The 22,085-nt window shown below is 35.5% G+C and overlaps 1 protein-coding gene across 1 annotated transcript in view; it reads right to left on the bottom strand.

Annotated features, from left to right (window-relative positions):
* Positions 1 to 22,085, bottom strand: part of fu (STKc_STK36 domain-containing protein fused) — a 61,227-nt gene that overhangs the window by 18,688 nt on the left and 20,454 nt on the right. Inside the window, exons 5-6 of the mRNA XM_081770761.1 lie at positions 16,250 to 16,394; positions 192 to 288 (exon numbers count right to left, since the gene is read on the bottom strand). Coding sequence (XP_081626887.1) covers positions 192 to 288; positions 16,250 to 16,394 — 242 coding nt within the window. The remainder of the gene's footprint in view (positions 1 to 191; positions 289 to 16,249; positions 16,395 to 22,085) is intronic.

The following is a 22,085-nucleotide window of genomic DNA, read 5'->3' as shown; positions in this document are numbered from 1 at the left end:
TCTGAAATATAGCACAGGGTAAGTTCTGAAGTCTGAAATATAGCACAGGATGAATTCTGAGGCTCGAAATTCTGAAATATTTAAGTCTTAAACTTATGACTGATATCTGCAACTATAGAGTCATGTTCGTGAAAATGTCTGTACCTTTGAATACAAGTCACTTCTAACTATAATATTTAAACAATACTGACCTTCGTCTCTAATAATAAGAACATTATCTCTGACAAATGGATGCTCAAGAAGTTCAGGCCATGTTAACCTTTTGGTTGGATTCTTCTCAAGCAATCCCTATAAACACAAACAAAAGAAAGATATAATTACATGCATAAAATGAAACAGGTAACCTTAACATTCCATATCTTATCATGGTTTTCTTTAAAATTAATTATTATTTACATTTTAAAGATAAAATAACAAATATATAAAATAAAGAAAAAATCAGAAGACAAAGTTGTAATTTATTATTAACTAGCCTGTTCTTCGCATGAGAAACATACCTAATGGAATTATTTTAGCGAAAAAGCTGAAAGCCTTCCCCGCCTAGGGCACGCATTTTAATCAAAGTTAAATTACAGTGAAACCTGTCAACTTGGCCACCTCTCTAAGTTGGCCACCTGCTTATCTTGGCCTAGTTCGTCTTGAACCTGCATTTTCCCATAAGACATTCGTTACTTACTACTCTATAAGTTGGCCACCTGTCTATCTTGGAAGTTGGCCACACTGAAGTAATGTTTACCTTATGATGATAATGATAAATTTACCTGCGTATCTTGGCCACGAAAAATACAGTTTTGTTATTTTTCTTAACTCTTTCTAATTCCCATATGAGAGGCAGATGTTCTGTATTTGTGACTGAACACAAAGAAGCATAGATTCGCACGATTTGTTCTTGGAGGTCAATGGCCAGAACACTACCCTCATAAAAGGGTGGTGAAGGAAGATGTGAATAAGAAAAAGCACGTACAGAAATTCAGGAAATGGTTGTACGTATTTGTTTACCCTGTCTGTTTTGGTAAAACCATTAGCTATATCGACTCCTTTCATCAGTGAGAAGATTTAGTAAGTCCGGAAAATTCTCAAGGTTAAAGCTCAATTGTCATTTATTGGCACCTGACTGCATGTCAAAAGGTAGCAGAGGTTTTGAGATATGAATTCCCTCAAGATTTTCTCAAAACATCTTTTGCTCCGAGGGAAACACTTCTAGCTCATTAATAAGAGGTAGTTATTTAACTACAATATTAGAATGTGCATATCTGCCAAAAAGAATACAGCAAATATGTCTAGAATGAACCACCATCCAGTAACAACTGAAAAGAAGTCATATAAACTGCATATGAATTTTTCAATTTATAACTTAGCTTTTCTTGTTTTCAATCTGAATAACTCAGTGTGCTATAATATCAATTTCAATAAACTGCGTACATACACTTCTATTTCATGGTTGTTTGTGTTATTGTGTTTTCAATCCGAATAATCCAATGTACCAGACTAGTTTTCAGGAAGAGAAAGGTATGCATATATATTAAACATACTATCAAGAGCGCCGATCCTGGGGAAAACGAGGGGGCCCGGGCCCCCCAAAGCTCATGTGGCCCCTATTTTATTTATGAGTATACAATGTTTGGTATAATTTGAGTGCAATTTGTCTTAAAATCTTCATATATATATCTTCTGCATCTGAATGAGCCCCCCAAATTTACAGAGAAATCGGCACTCTTACATACTATAGTAATATTTTCTAGTACTGTATATTTTTATGATTACTCTATATACATTATTTTTAAGTAGCTGTCGTGCCACTGCTTATTAAAATTCTACAATCAAGTAATACTAGAAATCCTATTCTAAAAATACATAAATCACACTTATTTTCTGTAAGTTGGCCACCTGTCTAAGTTGGCCACTTTTCGATGGAACCGATGGTGGCCAACATAGACAGGTTTCACTGACCCTGTCGCACTACCTGCTAGACGTAAGGGAATTTCTTGATCAGCGTTTCCCAGATAAGTGGATAGGTCGTAGTGGACCAATTGTCTGGCCACCACGGTCTCCCGATTACATGCTACTTGACTTCTTTCTGTGGGGGTCTGTGAAGGATAAGGTGTACACTCCTCCCCTACCTGATAATGTTAATGAACTGAAACATCGCATCAGAACAGCCATCGCGGACGTTACCCTTGAAATGCTGGCTACTGTTTAGCAGGAAATCGACTTTCGTTGGGATGTGTCCAGGATGACTGCAGGTATACACATCGAGCCATAATGGATTTGTCACAAAAAACTTGAAGTGTTTTGCAGGATAATGGCATATAAACAAGTCTGTATGTGGTTCCAATTAAGAATTATAACTGATTGAAGTTGTAAACCCTATAAGGAATCACCCTGTAAATTATATATATATGAGGTGTTCTTAGTAACCCTGAGCAACGTGCGTGCACCCATTTTCACCCTCTACAAATTCCTCCCGAGCCGAAAAGAAACAAGCGAAAAAAAAAAGCTATGTATAGCACTAATGAAAGTCTGTCTGTGTAGAAACTGGTGGCTTCTTTAGATGACTCCTTTTCTACAAGAAAATCAGACGATAGATACGCCTACCCACATACGCAATATTTTATTATTATTATTAATGCAATTTACGTTTAAATGCATGCCTTCGTTCGACAAAAATTGTATGAGTGATTTGAAGGAAATTATGGATATTTTCTTTTGGGATAGTTTGAAAAAAAATCTTGTTCTATTACAAAGTTCAGTCCATTTGAAGGCAATACTCACAGGCGCTATCAACCAAATCACTCCTTTCATACCAACACGTACAACGGAGAACATCGAACAGAGATGTGCATTTAACAAGTGAACAAAATATTTAAATATCACTCTTTGGGACTATTTAACTATTGCCTCACCCTGTATTATAAACTAACAGGCAAAGCTGTAAGAGTTTAAAATTAACAGTATTTTTCCAAGGCGTAGACTGCTGCTTCATATGATTAATCGAAAGTTACATCAATCTTATCAGAATGAATTAAAAAAAATAGAAACATATTGATTTAATAAAACTGTCTCCTTCCCCTAATACGTAGTTTTATATTTGCTGTATTATGAAACAAACAGATCAAATCCGAATTAATTTTCCATTACTTTATTAGACAAAAGTCGATAGATACTCAGACTGACTTTGGAAGCTTTTATTACCGACTACTAGGAACCAGGACATATTTACTTGAAACCGATCCCTGAGCAGTGTTGGGTAAGTTACTTGTAAAAATGTAACGCGTTACAAGTTACTTTACTTTCTCTTAAAATGTAACGCGTTAGTAACGCGTTACTTGCCCCAAAAAGTAACTGTTACTTTACTTCGAAAGTAACGCGTTACTTTTAGGTCCGAAATTTTAAAAATGTGAAAAAAATATGACTTCAATTTTCCGTACTACTATTACTACCGCTTTTATTATTATTATTATTATTATTATTATTATTATTATTATTATTATTATTATTGCACTTCTGAATCGCTTTATGTAAATGAAAGGACAAATTTTTACTTGATATATGAACATTTTCATATAATGTAACATTGATAAAATGCCATACTACGTTAGTCTTAGGGGGCCGCGGTGGCTCAGTGGTAGAGCGTTCACCTCTGGTACTTGGGGTCCCGGGTTCGATCCCAGCCCCCACCAAGTGAACTTTGTGGTGGACAAACACCGTGTGCGTGGGTTTTCTCGGGGTTCTTACGTTTCCTCCCACTTTCTTCATTCCATCTTTTCACTCATTTCTCATTATAACCGTCTCCTTTAGCCTAACCGGCATAATCGTGGGACGTTAAACTTAAAGATTTCATTTCATTTTTTACATAGTCAGTATAATTATTATCAATGACACTACTACTACTACAACTTATATTATTATTATTATTAATTATAACAACACTGTATATAAAAATGAAAGATAGGTGGTTTGTATTTGAATACTAAAAAAAAAAAAAAAAAAAAAAAACTAGTTGTTTGCCAACCTCGGTAGTCGTGAAGTCTAGAAGTCAAGGACATTGTTCACGAGCTTCTAAATTTGGGTTGAGGGTCTAGGCTGAGTATTTGGGCTCGAGCCAAACACTGTTAAAAGTTACAGGGCACTGGCCAAATATCTTCAAAACTGCTCGGCCCGGGTTTAGAATTGTCAACGACTCGAGCAAGTCGGCTCGCAGCTCATTCACTATCGACCGGAACCGAGAAATGAGCAGAGCCAATAACTCACCCAACCGACTCGGCTAGAGCCCTCGGCTCAGTTGAGCCGAACCGAGCAAATGGCTCATCCCTACCAAGCCAGCTCGAGCCGATGGTTCACACCAAGTGAGCCGGCTCAAGCCATCTTCTCAGTTTAGCCGAGCCGAGCTGAGCTTGTTATAAAAAATATCTTGTGGTCTCGCTATCTAAACGAGACGAGATGCTAGCAGTGACCCCTCTCGTGGTCAACACTAAAAGTATTCCATATTACTGTTTAGCTTACATTTCTCATGGTTTTCGTTTTCCAGTGTAATCAGGCCATGATTTCAAGACGACTTAAAACGAACGAGCCATTTATCAAACTCGACTGCACTCGAAACTCGACACGAAAAACTGAATCGACTCGAGGATATTATCTTTGATTTGACTCGAAACTCGACTTGAATTCGAGTCGAGTCGAGTTTTAGCTTGACTCATGCTCATCCCTATGCGTTAGAAAAAATGGTTGCTTATTATTATTCTGCTAAACTAATTACACTAGTCAACAAGGTTTTTGCCACATGAAAGAAGAATGCTGATCTTTAAGGAACTTTGGCCGCTGAATTCGAATCTGCAATCCGTTTTTCTCTATCACGCACAGTTTTCCCGTGACAGAGGGATTTTCGGGAAATTTCCCCAAAAATTTCAATTTTTCTTCATTATTGTACATCTAGCTCGGGTACCCTTAGGCATATAAACATACAAATTATATTCTAGGTTAGCTTGATTTATACTTAGTAAACCCTGTAAGTTTCATCTGAGTCGCATCATTCTTCATTGAAAAATAAATAATTTCTATAAATATATGATATGTGTACTGTCCATTTTACCATATACAATAGGTGCAGAAAAATCACATGTAACTTCCACGGGAATTACAATATAAGCAAGGTTTATACTTCATTGGATTTGTAATGAAACATACTTTACAATGATGTATACACCATGTCCGCCATTTTTATAAGAGGGAAATTCTAGAGGGATTTTTCGGGAAATTCCCTAAAAAAGTAGATTTTTTGTCTCATGTCACTGTTCATATAGTGATACAGAAACGGGAATTGCGCCAGATTAATCCTATTGAAAAACTTATCTTTAACTCCAAAAGTATACAACAAAATTCTTAGTTTCCACGCCTTTTAAACGTTATTCAAGATAGTAAACAAAAAATTAATATTGACCTACAAAAACAAATATCAATAACTCACAATGGATCAAATGCACAACTGCTTTACAAAGTATGAAAATAAAACATTTGTACTTACAATTAATTCTTGCTTTTGTAGTGCCAGTCACTTTCTCTAACTAAAAACCAGCAGTAGTCCCACATCATATGAGGATCCCGTTGCTTTGATAACGTTGCTCCATTTTTTGAATGTCCTGATGGAATCGTTCCCCTTGTTCGTCCCTTACAGCTCCTAAATTCTCGGGGGAAAATTCCAAGTGGGAATGAAGAAAGTGAATTTTCAGGGACATTCTACATCCTAACCTTTGATAGCTATCCAAAAGCTCTTGAACCAATTGACGGTAACTTTCTGCCTTATGATTTCCCATAAATCCATACACCACTTTACTGAAAGCTCTCCAGGCGGATAGTTCATCATTATTTAACTTTGTCTCAAAGATGTTATCCTTTAATAGTTTCCGAATTTGGGGCCCGACGAATATCCCCTCTTTTACTTTCGCGTCACTAAGTTTTGGAAACTGACTTCTAAGGTACGCAAAACCTTCTCCATTCTTGTCCATGGCCTTAACAAAGTTTTTCATTAAGCCTAATTTTATATGTAAAGGCGGCAGCAGAATTTTTTCTGAATTAACTAAGGGAGAATACTTAACATTGTGTTTTCCTGGCATATATGTTTCTCTTGGGGACCATTCTTTTTGAATGTAGTGTGATTCAGTTGCCCTACTGCCCCACAAGCAAAGAACACAACAGTATTTTGTAAATCCTCCCTGAAGCTCCAGTAATATAGCAATGACCTTTAAATCACCACAAATTTGCCAACAGTACTTGTTATAATGTATCACAGCTAACAACACAGACAAAATTTCATAAGTTTCCTTCATCTCTACGAAATATGCCATTGGAATTGATGGTTTAGTGTTCCCATTATGTAGCAAAACAGCCTTAAGGCTTGTTTTAGAGGAGTCGATAAACAACCTCCATTCTTCAGGGATGTGTTGGAAACCTAGTGCATCCATTAAACCATCTATATTTGTACATGCATAGAGGGAATTTTGCATTATATTAAAACGCACTCATTTTGGCGCATTTATTTAAACTAAACAATTCTATAACATATAGTAAACGATTTTTTTAAACATACTCAAAAGTTTTAATTTACGATTTTTAAAGTTCAAATTGTTTTCAAGCGCAACGGTTATTTATCCAAAATTTATAAATAAGTATTCCAGGAACTTGCAGCAGTGCCACTCCGACCAAGAAACACCCGCGTATCTTACATACTATTCTATTAAGAAAACAAAATGCTTATATGTATATATATTATATCTAGCCTATATTATTATTCGTTTAAATGGAAATGAAGCATATCTTTGAAAATCTATAACTTTTGGCTTTTATTATTTTCAGATGCATGATGCAGCTCATAACAACGAACTTAATTACCAACTTTACAAAACCATGGATAATTTATATCCATAATTAAAGATTTATTACATAGTTTTACGATAAATCACAGTGATAATTTATAATAATTTTCAGTTATGTAGCTAATCTGTCTAATAAATACTTTGTTTCCAATACACGCTTATTTATTCAATTTATACATCTCTATATCATATGCTGGAATCTATGCCTGGTTTTCCATGTTTAATTATTTCTTTTATGACTGAACAATCAGGAACATCCCTCGTCAATTTATGACGACAACACAAAATACATTTTATATTACTCTACTTTCAGATCATAAAGCTTTACTATAATGAGAGCTCAGCAACACAAGAATGTCGATTTCTTTATAAGAATAACTTACTCACTTCAATAAGAATAATATGTGCACATTATCACAATTCATATCTCAGTAATATGAGCTTTCAATCTCGTTACCATTTTAGTATATACGATTAACACAAAAGTAACACAATTAATAACTAACCTCCCTAGTCTAAAACGCTATACCTATACTATACCTAACCTAGCTAACTTAACCTATTTATCATTGATAAAAGAAGTCCCGACTCGAATTTATCTCATTAAGATCTTATCCTCCCTTAACAATTAATTCTGGAGAACCAGTGCATAGATCCTATGAATCATCCTCGTATACATATCATTAAAAGTCAAATAAGAAGATGTGATATTTTTCTTAGTTTAATGTTAAAATTCAATTTCATACTGATTAATAAATTATCAATACTTGAGTTGAAAAAAAAACTACTCCAACGCAAAACGAGCTGCAAATGCGAACTATTAACTCGGCCGAATAATGGTTTGGTAAATATCGTTATTCTATTGAACTAATTTAAATATGTAACAACTTGTGTGCTATGTTAGTTACTTTCTCCGCATGATCATATTGACTTGGTCTTGCTAGATTATATATATATATCGTGACCTCTTATAATTCAGTGATAGAACATTTAGGTCTATCGATTAAGAAGCAACAATTTAGACATGTCCCCTTTTATAGTCTGCTCAGATATGTGCAACCGCGAATTTACCTTAATTAGCCATAGTAATAATAACACATACTCCCATCAAACTTGTAGAAGAAAACGTCCGATGAATAAATTCTTGTAAGGAAGTTCCAATACACCTTTTACGAAATTAAGAAAACAGGACCCTCTTTAAACTATTAGCAAGATGGCGACCTTCATTACTTTTTGGCTATTGGACTTTTCACAAGTTCAATTACGTTACCTTCTAAGTCTACGTGCCCCTTAAATATATATCCCAAACATTGTTCGATGTCCAAACTTCCTTTTTAAACTGATTTTATAGTCCAAATTTTTATAGTCCAAATTTTTACATTAGATATCAATCGTCCAAATTTCCAGGCACAAACTATACGATGAACTTATTACTTTTTTTTCTAACTTCTTCTATTGTCACAAACAATATAATTATGGTAATACGAAATTTCATGGAGTATAAATGGAGTATAAATAAATTCGTTCAATTGCACCTATGGACTATTTACTCGAATTACTTTATAAAATGTATATCAAATTTGTGTACATTCGCTTGAATATGTTAGCACTATACTTAGAATTTACTTTCTATGGCCACACAAAATAGCTATATATATATATCTGTATTTTTTTATAGAATGCAACGGATATCTATGGATAATCTATGCATACGTACGACACATTATCCATGCGACGCAGGTCAACATTAATGGCACACAAGTAAATATCTTTTTGGTTAGCACACACACCAAATAAATAACATTAAGTGCAGGTCAAAATTAAACACGCCAAGATAAACGAACTCATACCTTACAATAAGCATATTTAAACTCATACCTAACAATAAGCATATTTAAGATTGATTTCAATGATACGATTTGCTTTTACCAAAAGCAGATCGTAACAATATAGTAACCTGAAAATTGTTCATGTCGGTTTCTGAAAATTGAAATTCTGGTGGTAGTAGCCAGTAAATTCCATTCTTGAAGTCTCGATCCGAGCAACTCAGCTTGTTGCTTACTCAGATTTAGATCCCTCACTAAGTCATTCAGTCTGGACTGGTTAACAAGAAGAGGTGTGTTTTTGGTTGGGCTATAGTTTGGATCAAAGGAAGTTGATGGTTCGGGCAACTCATCTACTTGCTTTTCTGCTGGAGAAGATTCTTCTGACTGTGCGTATGGATCAGGGATTGGGAGTTCAGGTCCATGTGGTATGGGTTTTAGAGCGGATGGAACATTTGGGTACTCAATATTATATTTTGTTCCTTTAGAATGACCCCAAATTTTTGTTAGACAGAAATAACAGTCTTTAGCATGACTGGTTGGTTCTCGCCAGACCATTGGCACCGCAAAAGGCATAGCTCGAGTTTTATCGCCACTTTTCCACTTAATAAGAGTAGAATAGCATGTTACACAGCACACATGGGGAGCCCACACTTTGTCTTGATCACCCACATGACACCTAAAATAGCTATAATAAGCTTGTTTTAACGTTTCTGTTAATGCACGGCGCTGACTTTTCACAGTATATTTTCCACACACGTAAACAGAAAGTGTTCGGTGAGTTTATACACGCACGCCGCGATCTCTTCATAGCGGAGAAAGAAAACAAACACGCACACGCGCTTACGACCACTTGTCACAGGTAAATCCAAATTAAAACTAAATCTACAATATGCATGCAGTTATACAACACTTCCTTATCTATTTGCCATGGACTTGACAATTTATCAGTAGAGTCCGATTTTGCGCAGCTTTATTGCATCAGCTAAACACGTGTTGTTGTACAGCTGTATCAATGCAATCACATGCCAGGTGGTAGAAAACCACAGACCTCTTACTCCATATCGTATACTCTCATTTTTCGTATTTGTGCCTGTATGGGTAAATGAAATTGTTTTTTTTTTTTTCTTTCTTTCGGTGCAAAGAACGCAACATCACGTCTTAAAATAAGTAGTACAAACAACATACATGCAACTATATTTATTTCTCTAGAAATAATAATGCGATTGTTCTGAAACTTGCGAGGTTTCTTAAGTATAAATCAAAGTTTTATATGGTGTCATTTTTTTTTATTTATATTTCAAGGGCCAGTGGTACGAAAATTTGGAAAAAAGGTATATTTTGAGGGAATTTCTCAGCCCCCTCCCCTTGTCACGCAAAAAACTGTGGATGTTGGAGAAAAACGGATTGCACTTTCGAATTCAGCGACCAAAGTTCCTTCAGGATCAGATGTTTTCTTTCATGTGGCAAAAATCTTGTTTACTAGTGAGCTATTGATTTATTGAATTGATATAAATCTATATTCTGGCGCAATTCCCGTTTCTGTATCACTATATGAACAGTGACATGAGACAAAAAATCTACTTTTTTAGGGAATTTCCCGAAAAATCCCTCTAGAATTTCCCTCTTATAAAAATGGCGGACATGGTGTATACATCATTGTAAAGTATGTTTCATTACAAATCCAATGAAGTATAAATCTTGCTTATATTGTAATTCCCGTGGAAGTTACATGTGATTTTTCTGCACCTATTGTATATGGTAAAATGGACAATACTAGAGATGCAAAAAAGCCGGCTTTTTTGAATCCATCGTTTTTTTCACATAAAAAGCCGGCTTTTTTGGGAAAAAAACGAGAATTTTGGAAATTTTGGCTTTTTTCAACTTCATGATTTTTCTATCTAAATAGCTTTCTTATAGTATATACTATAGTTAGATAAGAATTCCATGACCTGAATGTGATATTTCGCTCTGAAATTCACCATCAAGATGGATGGAGCACATGTTTTACGAATTAAAGCTAACATGAAGAATGTAGTATTTGAGGGTAATTTTAGAGGCTATTTAACTTTATTTTAACTTTTGAGTTATCGACATCTTTTTTCTTCTCTAGTTTGTCATCCGTGTTTCATTTCTAAGAGCTTTTAGTACTCTAGCTTCTAGCGCAAAAGTTAAACTTGCCCGTTTTTCTATTTATCCGTCAAAGCGTACGTTTTTCAATATATCCGTCAAACCGTACTTCCACATTTCTGTTATACTGTAGCTGTGAAGTGATTTAGCAATAATTTTCCGGACACAACCTTGAATACCAATTTATACAAATAATCAGTAGCGGATTTAGAAAAGTACTTTAGGAGGGTTTTTTCTGATTGTTTCGTTTCCTAAAAAGTCCTCATTTTATTTGAGAAGTGCTTGAAGTTTATGAGTACAGGCATAACTAATATTTCGTTTCGTTTATATGTTTAGCAATAATCTTCCGGATACAACTTTAAAAATCATTTTATACTGAGAATCAGTGGCGGATTTAGAAAAGTATTTTGGGAAGAGTTTCTTACTAATGTTTAGTTTTTTTAAACATTCGTAATTTTTATTTGACGGCAGCTTAAAGTTTATGAGTAAAGGCATAAATAATAGATATTTCGTTTGTTGCAGACATTCCGTAACTTTGGGGAACGGGCTTCAGTCCGAAAGACCGCCCCCCTAACCTTCACAAAACCGTCACTGCTGGTAATTAGTAATAATAACGATTTAAAAACAATAAAAAAGGAAGTCGCCCAACTCACAGTACACGCACTATTTCTACATTCACAGATGGAATGAAGAAAAGCTTTGTCAAAATGGTCGAATGCTGGTTGAATCCCGGACTTCCCGATAGAAGCGCAAAAGCTAATCACTCAGTCATGTTTGTTGTGCAGTTGTATTTAGCTTAACTTAAATATATTCCGTAGTCTTTTTTGGGGGGAGGGGAGTTCCGTAACGATATGTTGAATCCCTCTTGTTAAAAATTCAGAAAACTTGAGGATTGGGTAAACTGTGATGGTGGTTCTATAAAACTTAACTGTAGAATTTCAAGAATATACAGAACCAAAAGCTCTAGATGTGCACCCTTTAAGTGTATCATATAAATCTAAGTTTTTCTCTTATGTTTTATTTTAATTTTATTTTGTTTCAAAAAGAGGGTATGGAATATTTTGAAGTAAAAATACTACATACTATTTTGCTAGTTATTTGTGTATTCTTTAAAAAGAAGTGTTTACTTTTAGGGTTGGCTGATTTACACCAACTTTTTTTTTTAATAACTGGTTTAAACCACAAAAATAAAAAGAATGAAAAATGCGAATCGTATGAACTTCATGGTAACGTTTCCAGATATCAAACCACCTGCAATAGTTTTATTTCCCTTTCACCTTTTAATCAAGGTGTCCCATGTTCAATTCTCGGTCGAACCACAATCCTTCTTTCATGCGTAACCCGGTATTTCGTAAGGATGTTAAGCCTAAATATACGAAACAACCAAATTGTATATTTCTACATGCCTAAAAGCGTGTTGTTTTATAAAGAAGCCAATATTGCTTAAATATATTGATAGAAATTGGCAAAATTTATCGATTGCCTACATAGCTTCCAACATTAGCTTGGATTGGACTTTCAATGATATCTACGTACCGGTACTAAATTTGTAATTTAATACCTCAGTTTTAGCGTACTGATTATGGTACGTTGACCTTTAAATTTTACATGCAAAGCAATAACAGGATTTTCCCGTTATTGTCTTACATTTCAAGTAATGACGGGATTTTCCCAATGGCTAGGGCGGGAGATTCTCAACTTAAGAAATTTACTGACCGCACTTCTTTAAGCTTATGGGAGTTCTTCCGGCATAACCTTGCTGTTGCATAATAACATCAAGGCGAAACAAACTTAGGCTATTTCTGTGAATATGTAATATAAATACATAAAGCAAAAAATCTATATTTTATAGATTATATAAGTCAAAAAAGCCTGGTTTAAACCAAAAAAGCCTGGTTTAAACATCCCCCAAAAAACGGGTTTTTAGCATATTCAAAAACAACCACGGTTCTTGCCAACTCTGCTTACTTTAGTATATAGGAGGTTAAAAAATTCTTATTATATACATCGGTTAATCCTGTGGAATTCATAATGTAAATATGTTGAAGAAAAATGGTTTGAAATATTTTTTCGAAATTCATAGTTTATTTTCGATGTTTTATATTATTATCAGCATCAACTACTAATTAAATGATTTTTTGTGTTATAGAGAAGCGATACAAAGTCTGTTTTATCAATTTAAAGCAGTATTTTGAAAAAAGCCCAAAATTTCCGAAGCAAAAAAGCAAAGCAGAAAAAACCGAGTTTTTTTTCCAAAAAAGCCGGTTTTTTTCCGAGCCCTTGCATCTCTAGACAATACACATATATATTTATAGAAATATATTTATTTCTCAATGAAGAATGATGCGACTCAGATGAAACTTACAGGGTTTACTAAGTATAAATCAAGTTAACCTAGAATATAATTTGTATGTCTATATGCCTAAGGGTACCCGAGCTAGAGGTACAAAAATGAAGAAAAAGGGAAATTTTTGGGGAAATTTCCCGAAAATTTCTCTGTCACGGGAAAACTGTGCGTGATAGAGAAAAACGGATTGCAGATTCGAATTCAGCGGCCAAAGTTCCTTAAAGATCAGGTGTTTTCTCTCATGTGGCAGAAAAAAGTTAAAATTTGTTGACAAGTGTTATATAATAATAACAATATTGTTATGTACGAGTTATTGTTATTGTTATGCTCGTAAAATTAAAAATACAGAATATAGAGAAACATTACACTACTCATAATCAACGGGACTCTAGGATAAGCAAACTGATCTAAAAGAACTGCAATATTACATATCATCAGCAAACTATTTTCTAGTAATAAAGTAGGCTTGCTCATCAGAACACAGTTTATTTATATTAGCCCCTTACTGTAAATCGCTAATTATGGCACCCTAGTTGTTGATAAATATTTTCCGCCGGGGCACTTCAGACACTTTACTTTTAAATTCTGTCCACCGTCATCCTCAGCTCTTAAGAAAAAAGTATTCTGTCAAATGTTCGAACGGTAAAATATTTTCGTTCTCCATCTTTATAAAAACAACACCAATCAAAGTAAAATAGACTACCGGTATCATTGCTCCTAGTTCATTCACTAAGTGTATTGATTTGGAGCTGTCAAAATCTACGACAAGATCTTCCACGTGCTTGCGATCAGTACACGTGATTTCCCTAAGACTGTCCTCATCTTCAAAAAACAGCAAGTGGCAGTACGAACTTATCTGTTTCTCTGTGTGTCTGTGACTGTCGGTCACTGACATACGTAGTTCATGCTCGATTGTTTCATTCTGAGAAATTCACTTACAGGAAAGACACATATGTTTCCGAAAAAAAATATACATATATTGTAGTTTCTCATCCGAAATGTAACGCGAAAAAACGCAAATTAGGTACGTTACTTAAAAATTTGTAACTCGTTACCGTTACAGTTACTTTGGAAAAAATGTAACGCGTTACTAGCAAACGTTACTTAAAAAGTAACGCGTTATTTGCGTTACGTTACTTCCCAAGACTGTCCCTGAGTACTAGAACTACTTGCTATTCTTAGACATCCAACTGTGTCAACATGCTTTACTTACAGCAGTAACTTCTTTCTCCTCTGAGGCATTAAAGAAAAAAGAATAACAATGTTATAAGATTATACAAAAGTTTTGTTACTGACAAATCAAAAGCAAAATTACAAAAAAAAAAAAAAAAAAAAAAAAAAACGATTGGATAATTGTTTTTATCCAATAATTCTAAACAGACGGAACAATCTTTGTAACCAGTTAAGATTACGCTTTTCTTTTAAGTCTACGCTTACGCTTAAGTCATTGTATTATCTACATTTAAGTCACTGTATTAAGACTGATTTACAAAATAGAAACAACTAAACTAACTTTCTGGCATCGCACTAATGAAATGATATTTCTACAGGACGATGTGTGGCCAGCAAATCGATTTGCCTTTTCTGGCATTAGAAAACTAGTAAACAGCAAATAGTAAATAGAAAACTAATAATTTTGATGCATATATGTATGATTTGTTAAAAAAAAAGCATTTAATTAAATTAAACTTGTAGTTTTACATCGCATGGTTATGTCCTTTAGGCTAAAGGAGACGGATGGTTAATGAAAATGATTGTGAAATAATTACTGGGATGAAAATGTGGTAAGAAACAGGAGACTCCAAGAAAATCCACGGATGCGATGTTGTCCATAAAAAAAAAAAAAAAAAAAAAAAAGACTAGGATCGAATTATGGACCTCTCGCACCAGAGATGACCCTCTACTTCAAATGTACTGAATTGTTTCAGCAATATACAAGGAGCATTCAGAAAATAAGGTAACAAAGCCTGCAGTGAAACGCAGCGAACTTTCGACACCATTCTGCTACATGCTGACGAGATATTACAGTCTCTCCGTGAACTTCTACCACCTGCCGGTGAATTTCAGCCGCGGTCAACTGTTTCGCCCACAGAAATCAAATAACTGATTTGACTTTCTCGCGAGACCAGTTTTTCAAATGAGTCGTCATTTGTGTTTACCTACAACTAGCGCCGTCAGTGGCAGAAGATTGAAACTCTGCATAGTTGCCAACTCCGTGTATTACAATTACCATATACTCATCATTCCTCCATAACAGACGAAACTCTCCAAAACATCGGTCTTCTAACCTTAGTTTCTGATCCTTCCTCGTATATGTCGCTTTCGTCAGCAGCCCTCGGAAAGAAACATGAAAGTATTTTCGTTTCTCAGAATACCATGGTAACAGTTAAATAATAATAATAATAATAATAATAATAATAATAATAATAATAATTTGAACTCTTGAACGTTCTACTATTGAAAACACTATGCTCTAGAACTTCTTCTGTAACGACATAACATATAATGTAGAACTAGTTTCGTAAAACTGTGTTAACCATTGCAAAACACTGTTATAATTATGAACTTAAGTAGTTGTTATATATATCTTTTATAACAGAATCATTTATCATGTTGGGGGCGCGGTGGCTCAGTGGTAGAGCGTTCACCTCCGGTGCTTGGGGTCCCTGGTTTGATCCCAGCTCGCGCCGTGTGGACTTTATGGTGGACAAACACCGTGCACGTGATGTTTTCTCGGGGTTCTCCCGTTTCCTCCCACTTTCCTCATTTCACTCACCTCTCATCGTCACTGTCTCCTTTAGCCTAACCGACATAACCGTGGGACGTAAAACTAAAGATTTCATTCCATTTTTTTTTCATTTATCATGTTTTAAGAGACATCAATTGAAGAACCCATAACAATCAGATAAATGGTTTCTTCATTATTATTATTTACAATAAAGATTAATTACATAGATAGTAAGCAATATTATTTGAGGAGGAAGTGAAAACAGTCATATACATTCATTAACAAACTAATCAGAGGAGCCTCTTGCGCTACCAAGAATTTTCTAAAATTACAAAATGGATTACTGTCTTACCTGTAAGAAGCTTTTACAATCTGAAGATACAAAATCTGGGAAACAAATAGACTCTTGCTGTATCAGCATCACTAATTGCAAAATGGACGTCGTACTAAAAGGTGGCGTCCCAACTAAAAGTTCGTATATAATGCAGCCAAGAGACCTGAAATCAAAAGCATATATTATTCTCATCAACAGACCAAATATTTACATTAAAACGCCATTATTAAATCTTCTCTGATGGCATAATCATATTGAAATACATAAAGCCATATTAAGAGTTCTCAGAGGAAAAAACGTGCCTTTGGTGTGAAGATTCGAATTTGATTCTTGTGAGATGTTCACAACTCCCACACCACACTCTAGGTCTATACCTCACATAGCCATAGAAAATGAAATGAAATCTTTCAATTTTACGTCCCACGGTTATGCCGGTTAGGCTAAAGGAGACGGTGATGATGAGTAATGAATGAAATGGAGGAATGAAGAAAGTGGGAGGAAACGGGAGAACCCCTAGGATACCCACGCACACGGTGTTTGTCCACTACCAAGTTCACTTGGCGGGGGCTGAGATCGAACCCGGGACCCAAGCACCAGAGGTGAATGCTCTACCACTGAGCCACCGCGTCCCCTTAGCCATAGTTAGGCTCTAAACAAACTAAATGGGTAAGAACAATAAATATTTTCATGACAATTATTAATTTCACGACGTATTTCTAAATAATGATCAACAGGAAAGAAATGATTTAAAAGCAACTCGGAAATACTACGAAAATTACCATTATATGTTTAATACTTTAATTCATAAATCGTTGTCAAAACCTGTAACAATATGAAGACAAGTAAATACTAGGGATGGCCAATTCCGGAATTTTTACTTTCCGGAATCCGGAAAGTAAAATCGGAAAATTCCGGAATTCGGAAAAATTCCGGAATTCGGAAAAAATCCGGAATTCAGAAAAAATCCGGAATTCGGAAAAAATCCGGAATTCGGAAAAATTCCGGATTTCGGAAAAATTCCGGAATTCGGAAAAATTCCGGATTTCGGACGGAATTCAGAAAAAATCCGGAATTCGGGAAAATTCCGGATTTCGGAAAAAATCCGGATTTCGGAGAAAATCCGGAATTCGGAAAAATTCCGGATTTCGGAAAAAATCCGGAATTCGGAAAAATTCCGGAATTCGGAAAAATTATTTTTTCTTTTTGTAATCCTAAGAATTTTGTTCAAATGCAAACGAACAAATTTCCTTTTTGTAATCCTAAGAATGTATGATGCAAGTTAAGCTGAAACTTACATCCTAAAGTATACACTACTCAATCTTCCCATGGTTAATGAGAGGTAGTCCAAAAGTAGGATGTACTCCTAATATTTAATTTTTGTTTTACTGTGATATTGTCCAGAGGTAAGACATATATCACACTGAGATAAACAACTTGACATAATGAAGATGTTATCATACGTAGTTTTCCAGAAAATCGTGAGAAACGATTTTTTATGAAGTTAAAATATGCGTCGCTTGTTGCCAGTGTGATGCAATTGATAACTTTTATGCTGGAATAGTCTTATTATTATTATTATTATTATTATTATTATTATTATTATTATTATTATTATTAATCGTTTATGTACTGTAAAAGAAAAATATGAACCGTTAAGTAGTAGATTTTATCTGTTGTTTTTTGATATCTTCTAACAGTAATAACAAATTGCTTGTAAATACGCAATGATTATCAAGGACAATGGCATATTAATGTAAGGACTACTCTGCAGACTAGCAATAAACAATAAACAATAACAGATAAACAATAGCCCCCCCCCCCCCAAAAAAAAGTAACTAACTTGGGCACGTCAGAATGTTCGCGAGAATATAGGGACGCATTGAGACTAGCAAAAAACGTGGTGTTATTATTACTCAAAGGGCCGTACGATGGAGGCTTTAACGTTAATGTTAATGGCACCAATGAGCACTTACTTGCTCTAACGGTTAACCTCATTTTTGAGATGATTCTTAGAAGTGAGCGTGTTGGCATGCAGTTGGAGTACTAACGATTTGCGTCACTATCGAACACTAACGTAGCACTAGCGACGTTTAAAGTCGAAATTGGAGTCTGAGATAAGTGGCTTGTCAACTTTACGGACATTATATTTTCCTTGAATGCGAGAATTTTGCGCCCTACCACAAAAATAGGAAAAAATGCGCTCGCAATATATTTGCACTGGGGTGTTTGCGCCCTACCCCAAAAAGAGGGGAAAATGCGCCGGCTATATATTTGCACTGGGATGTTAGCGCCCTACAATTCAACTTATTATTGTATTGTGTAAAGTAACTTCCACTCGCACTTGAACTAGGCTTGCCTCTCATCGTCTCAGTGAGTTACTCCATCCGTTATAATATTCCGAACAAATGAAAAAAATACAATTTTATTTCACTAAAGGGCAATCCATACAAATACAATTTTTCATTATACTACAAAATTTACAATAAACGTATAAATGACTGATATATAATTATTTATTAATATAATCAAAGAGTATAATTTAATCTACAAAAGGCTGTTTGGCTCTACCCAGATATCTCTGTTCACAATCCTTGCGAGTTGTTTGGCTTTTCAGGACACAAAATATAGAAAAGAAAATGTAAAGTGAATGTAAAATCAGTTCAGTAATATTATCAAGAAAACTATGTACAGTGTGTTTACTTGCTGGAATTACACTTCAAACACACAATTGCGTTCAGTCGTTCTTTCAGGAAAAATGTTCCGGGGGCACATTTAGTATTCCGGAGGGGGGTCACTGTTGGTACTATTCTATTTATTATTATATTATAGACGTATTATTTTGGTCTCCTCCGAGGGGGCACTCTGAGAGCTCTGGGGAGGCCAGTGTTTCCCCAAAATCATCTCTGGAAGAAGCAGTGATTGCGTTGATCCGTTGTGTTCTTTTGGCTTATATTGAAGTTTATTGTCCCCTTATATAGCCACAATGAAAATAAATCACAAATGGCATGGTTGTGGGGGGAGGATTGTTTATGCTGTAATGTCAGCCCCTCCGAGGAAATGCGTAAGCTCCAATAGTTTCTTTTATTTCGCAGGGCTCAAACTTCCCGGTGGAGGTACATCGCACGCGCAATTTTTCCTGTTCTTGAGGTAGGGCGCAAATTTCCCAGACGCAAAATTCTCGACACCGTTCGAATGACCTCGGAAGACGATATCTTTTTCAATACTTTTTTTATATTCTTTTACTCGAGATTTCTTCATAGCTTCTTATTAAAATACTTACTAATATATCCTCATTTTATTGTCCTAACCAATCAATATGGGTATGTTGTCAGTAAAATATGTAGATTGATCGAGCCTCTGGTGTGTAACCACAGTGTTTCATATCATGCCCCCATTAGAAATCTTGGCTAAACGAACCAATATATGTTGCCAATAAAATAGTTTAGAATGATTGAGCCCCTGGTAAATAACCACAGTATTTCGTGACAGATCCCCCCCCCCTTCCTATTACCATATTCTAGCTACGTGCCTGACTCAGCTAATTCTCTACATTCTTTACCAAGCACACATTTTCTAAAGCGGAAAATGCTCTCTAAATACCTAAGCTCATTATTTTCAGCAGATACACAAACTGGGTAACATTCTATCTACATGAATGTTATATATGTCGATTACTGGAAACCGCTTCTCGCTATCTATTACCATATTTACTATATAATGATTAACGTTAAAACCGGAAATGGTTGATTTGTACCGCTTTCGGTTTGAATATTACATTCATCAGGGAACTCGATTCTTAACTATTGACTCTGTACATCATGGCCAAAATTGATTGGTAATCCATCAGATAGTTCTTGAGACTGTTTGTTTCACTGACGGACAGAATGAATATATGGCTATAGAGTTTTGATAAACTAAATTCGTTAATGAGTGATGATGGAACAAATATAAGAAAGGGAACCAAGAGTACCACCGCGAAAATTTTCGAACACAAAATTAGCCATCGAAAACCCACATGTCCTGAGTTAGAATACCATAGATGAAAACTCTACCACTGAGTCATCAATCACCCGCTTATTAGTTTTGTTAACTATGAATGCCTGCTTATGTTAATTATTGAACAATTACATTGTATACTTCGTAAAGTCAAAAATTATAAATTTGTATTTACTGTACATACAGTGAGCGCAGAAAGTGTTCGTACACCTATGCTATTGAAACGAGAATGCCTGCGAAAAAGAAACAGAAAATTTAAGAAGTGTAATAACACACACAATATGAATAATGAAAACTAAGCTTTATGAATATATCAATAAAGAACCACAAAGACAAGTTTAATGGTCAGAAAGTAAATAAATTTCGTAGAAAATGTATAGAGTAGACGCAAAAAGTGATCGTACACCTGACGTACGAATACGAAACAAAGATACCACAACTGGGGTTCACTAGTATTCACCTGAGTATACACCTCTGTATAGCATGACGAGTAACAGAATGAGTTTAGTTGTGAATAGGAGTGAAAAAACTGCACGGTGGGCTGTGGAAATGGGAAGCAACCGAAGAGAAACAAATGAGGAGACAAGAAAAGTAATTATTAAAGTGCATAAGAAGGGTAAGTCTTTGAGAAAGATAGCAAACCTCAGGGGCAGATCCAGAGGGGGGCGATCGGGGCCATCGCCCCCCCCCCCACAAGAGGAAACTTTCTTATTTTATATATAAATAAACCCATCCATAACAAGTTTGGAGCTCTTAAAAGTAGCAGTATTACTGCCGACCGCCCCTTCCCCAGAAGTCCGTCCTGGATCCGCCCCTGTGTAGAGTAGCCACAACCGAGTATTTTCCGCTGTATGTTTGGAGTCGTTGTTTTGCTGAACAATAAATTGTTTTCAAGAACCATCTTCTGGCACTAGTATGGAGATATTCCTTTAATATGTTAATATACACTTTGTGGATCATCACTCCATCGATAAGGTGGAGACGACCCACTCCTGAGGCACTCATACAACCCCAGACGAGCACGGACCCTCCTCCGTGTCTTACTTTAGGGACGAGATTTTGAGGATTCATCTCTGTATTCACCTTGCGCCATACCATACGCCTCCCATTGGACTCGATAAAATTAAATTTATTTTCGTCCGAAAATATGGCCCTATTCCAGAAAGAAGCCTGATCCTTTATCTTTATACTCTTTTTCAAACTTTAGTCTCTTTATACGATTTGTCTTGTTCACCCAGAACATTTTCCTGGCTATCCGACCATGATACCCTGCAAATATTCCGCACTGTACTGGCTGATACTTTAACACCGCGTGTTTCCAGATCCGTTGCCAATTGCACAGCACTACTTTTTGGAACCTTTTTTCTTTCCCTAATAATGTAACGTTTAACTTGTTCACTCAACACTCTTGGTCTTTCAGTTCTTTTTTTTATTATTATTATTTTTATTATTATTATTATTTTTTATGGTTTCGCACAGTGATAGAAACATTATACATCGCAATTATTGTTTGTACTGTTGAACAAGGCCTGTCTGCAAGGTTTGCCAGGGGCGGATCCAGGACGGACTTCTGGGGGGGGGCGGTCGGCGGTAATACTGCTACTTTTAAGAGCTCCAAACATGTTATGGATGGGTTTATTTATATATAAAATAAGAGTTTCCTCTTGTGGGGGGGTGGGGTGATCGCCCCCCTCTGGATCCGCCCCTGACTCTATAATACCTTGAAACAGCTTGGCACACCTCCCCAATCCCCAGACATGAACCCCATAGAACATCTATGATCTGTTCTGGAGACAAGAATCAGAAGGCACAGCTTGTCTACTAAAGAAGGCCTAAGAAAACTATTCAAGAAGAATGG

The sequence above is a fragment of the Thermobia domestica genome, chromosome 9 (assembly GCF_964235325.1).
Source record: "Thermobia domestica chromosome 9, izTheDome1.hap1.1, whole genome shotgun sequence".
Classification (NCBI taxonomy): Eukaryota; Metazoa; Arthropoda; class Insecta; order Zygentoma; family Lepismatidae; genus Thermobia; species Thermobia domestica.
This window is presented reverse-complemented; position numbering and strand designations above follow the sequence as displayed.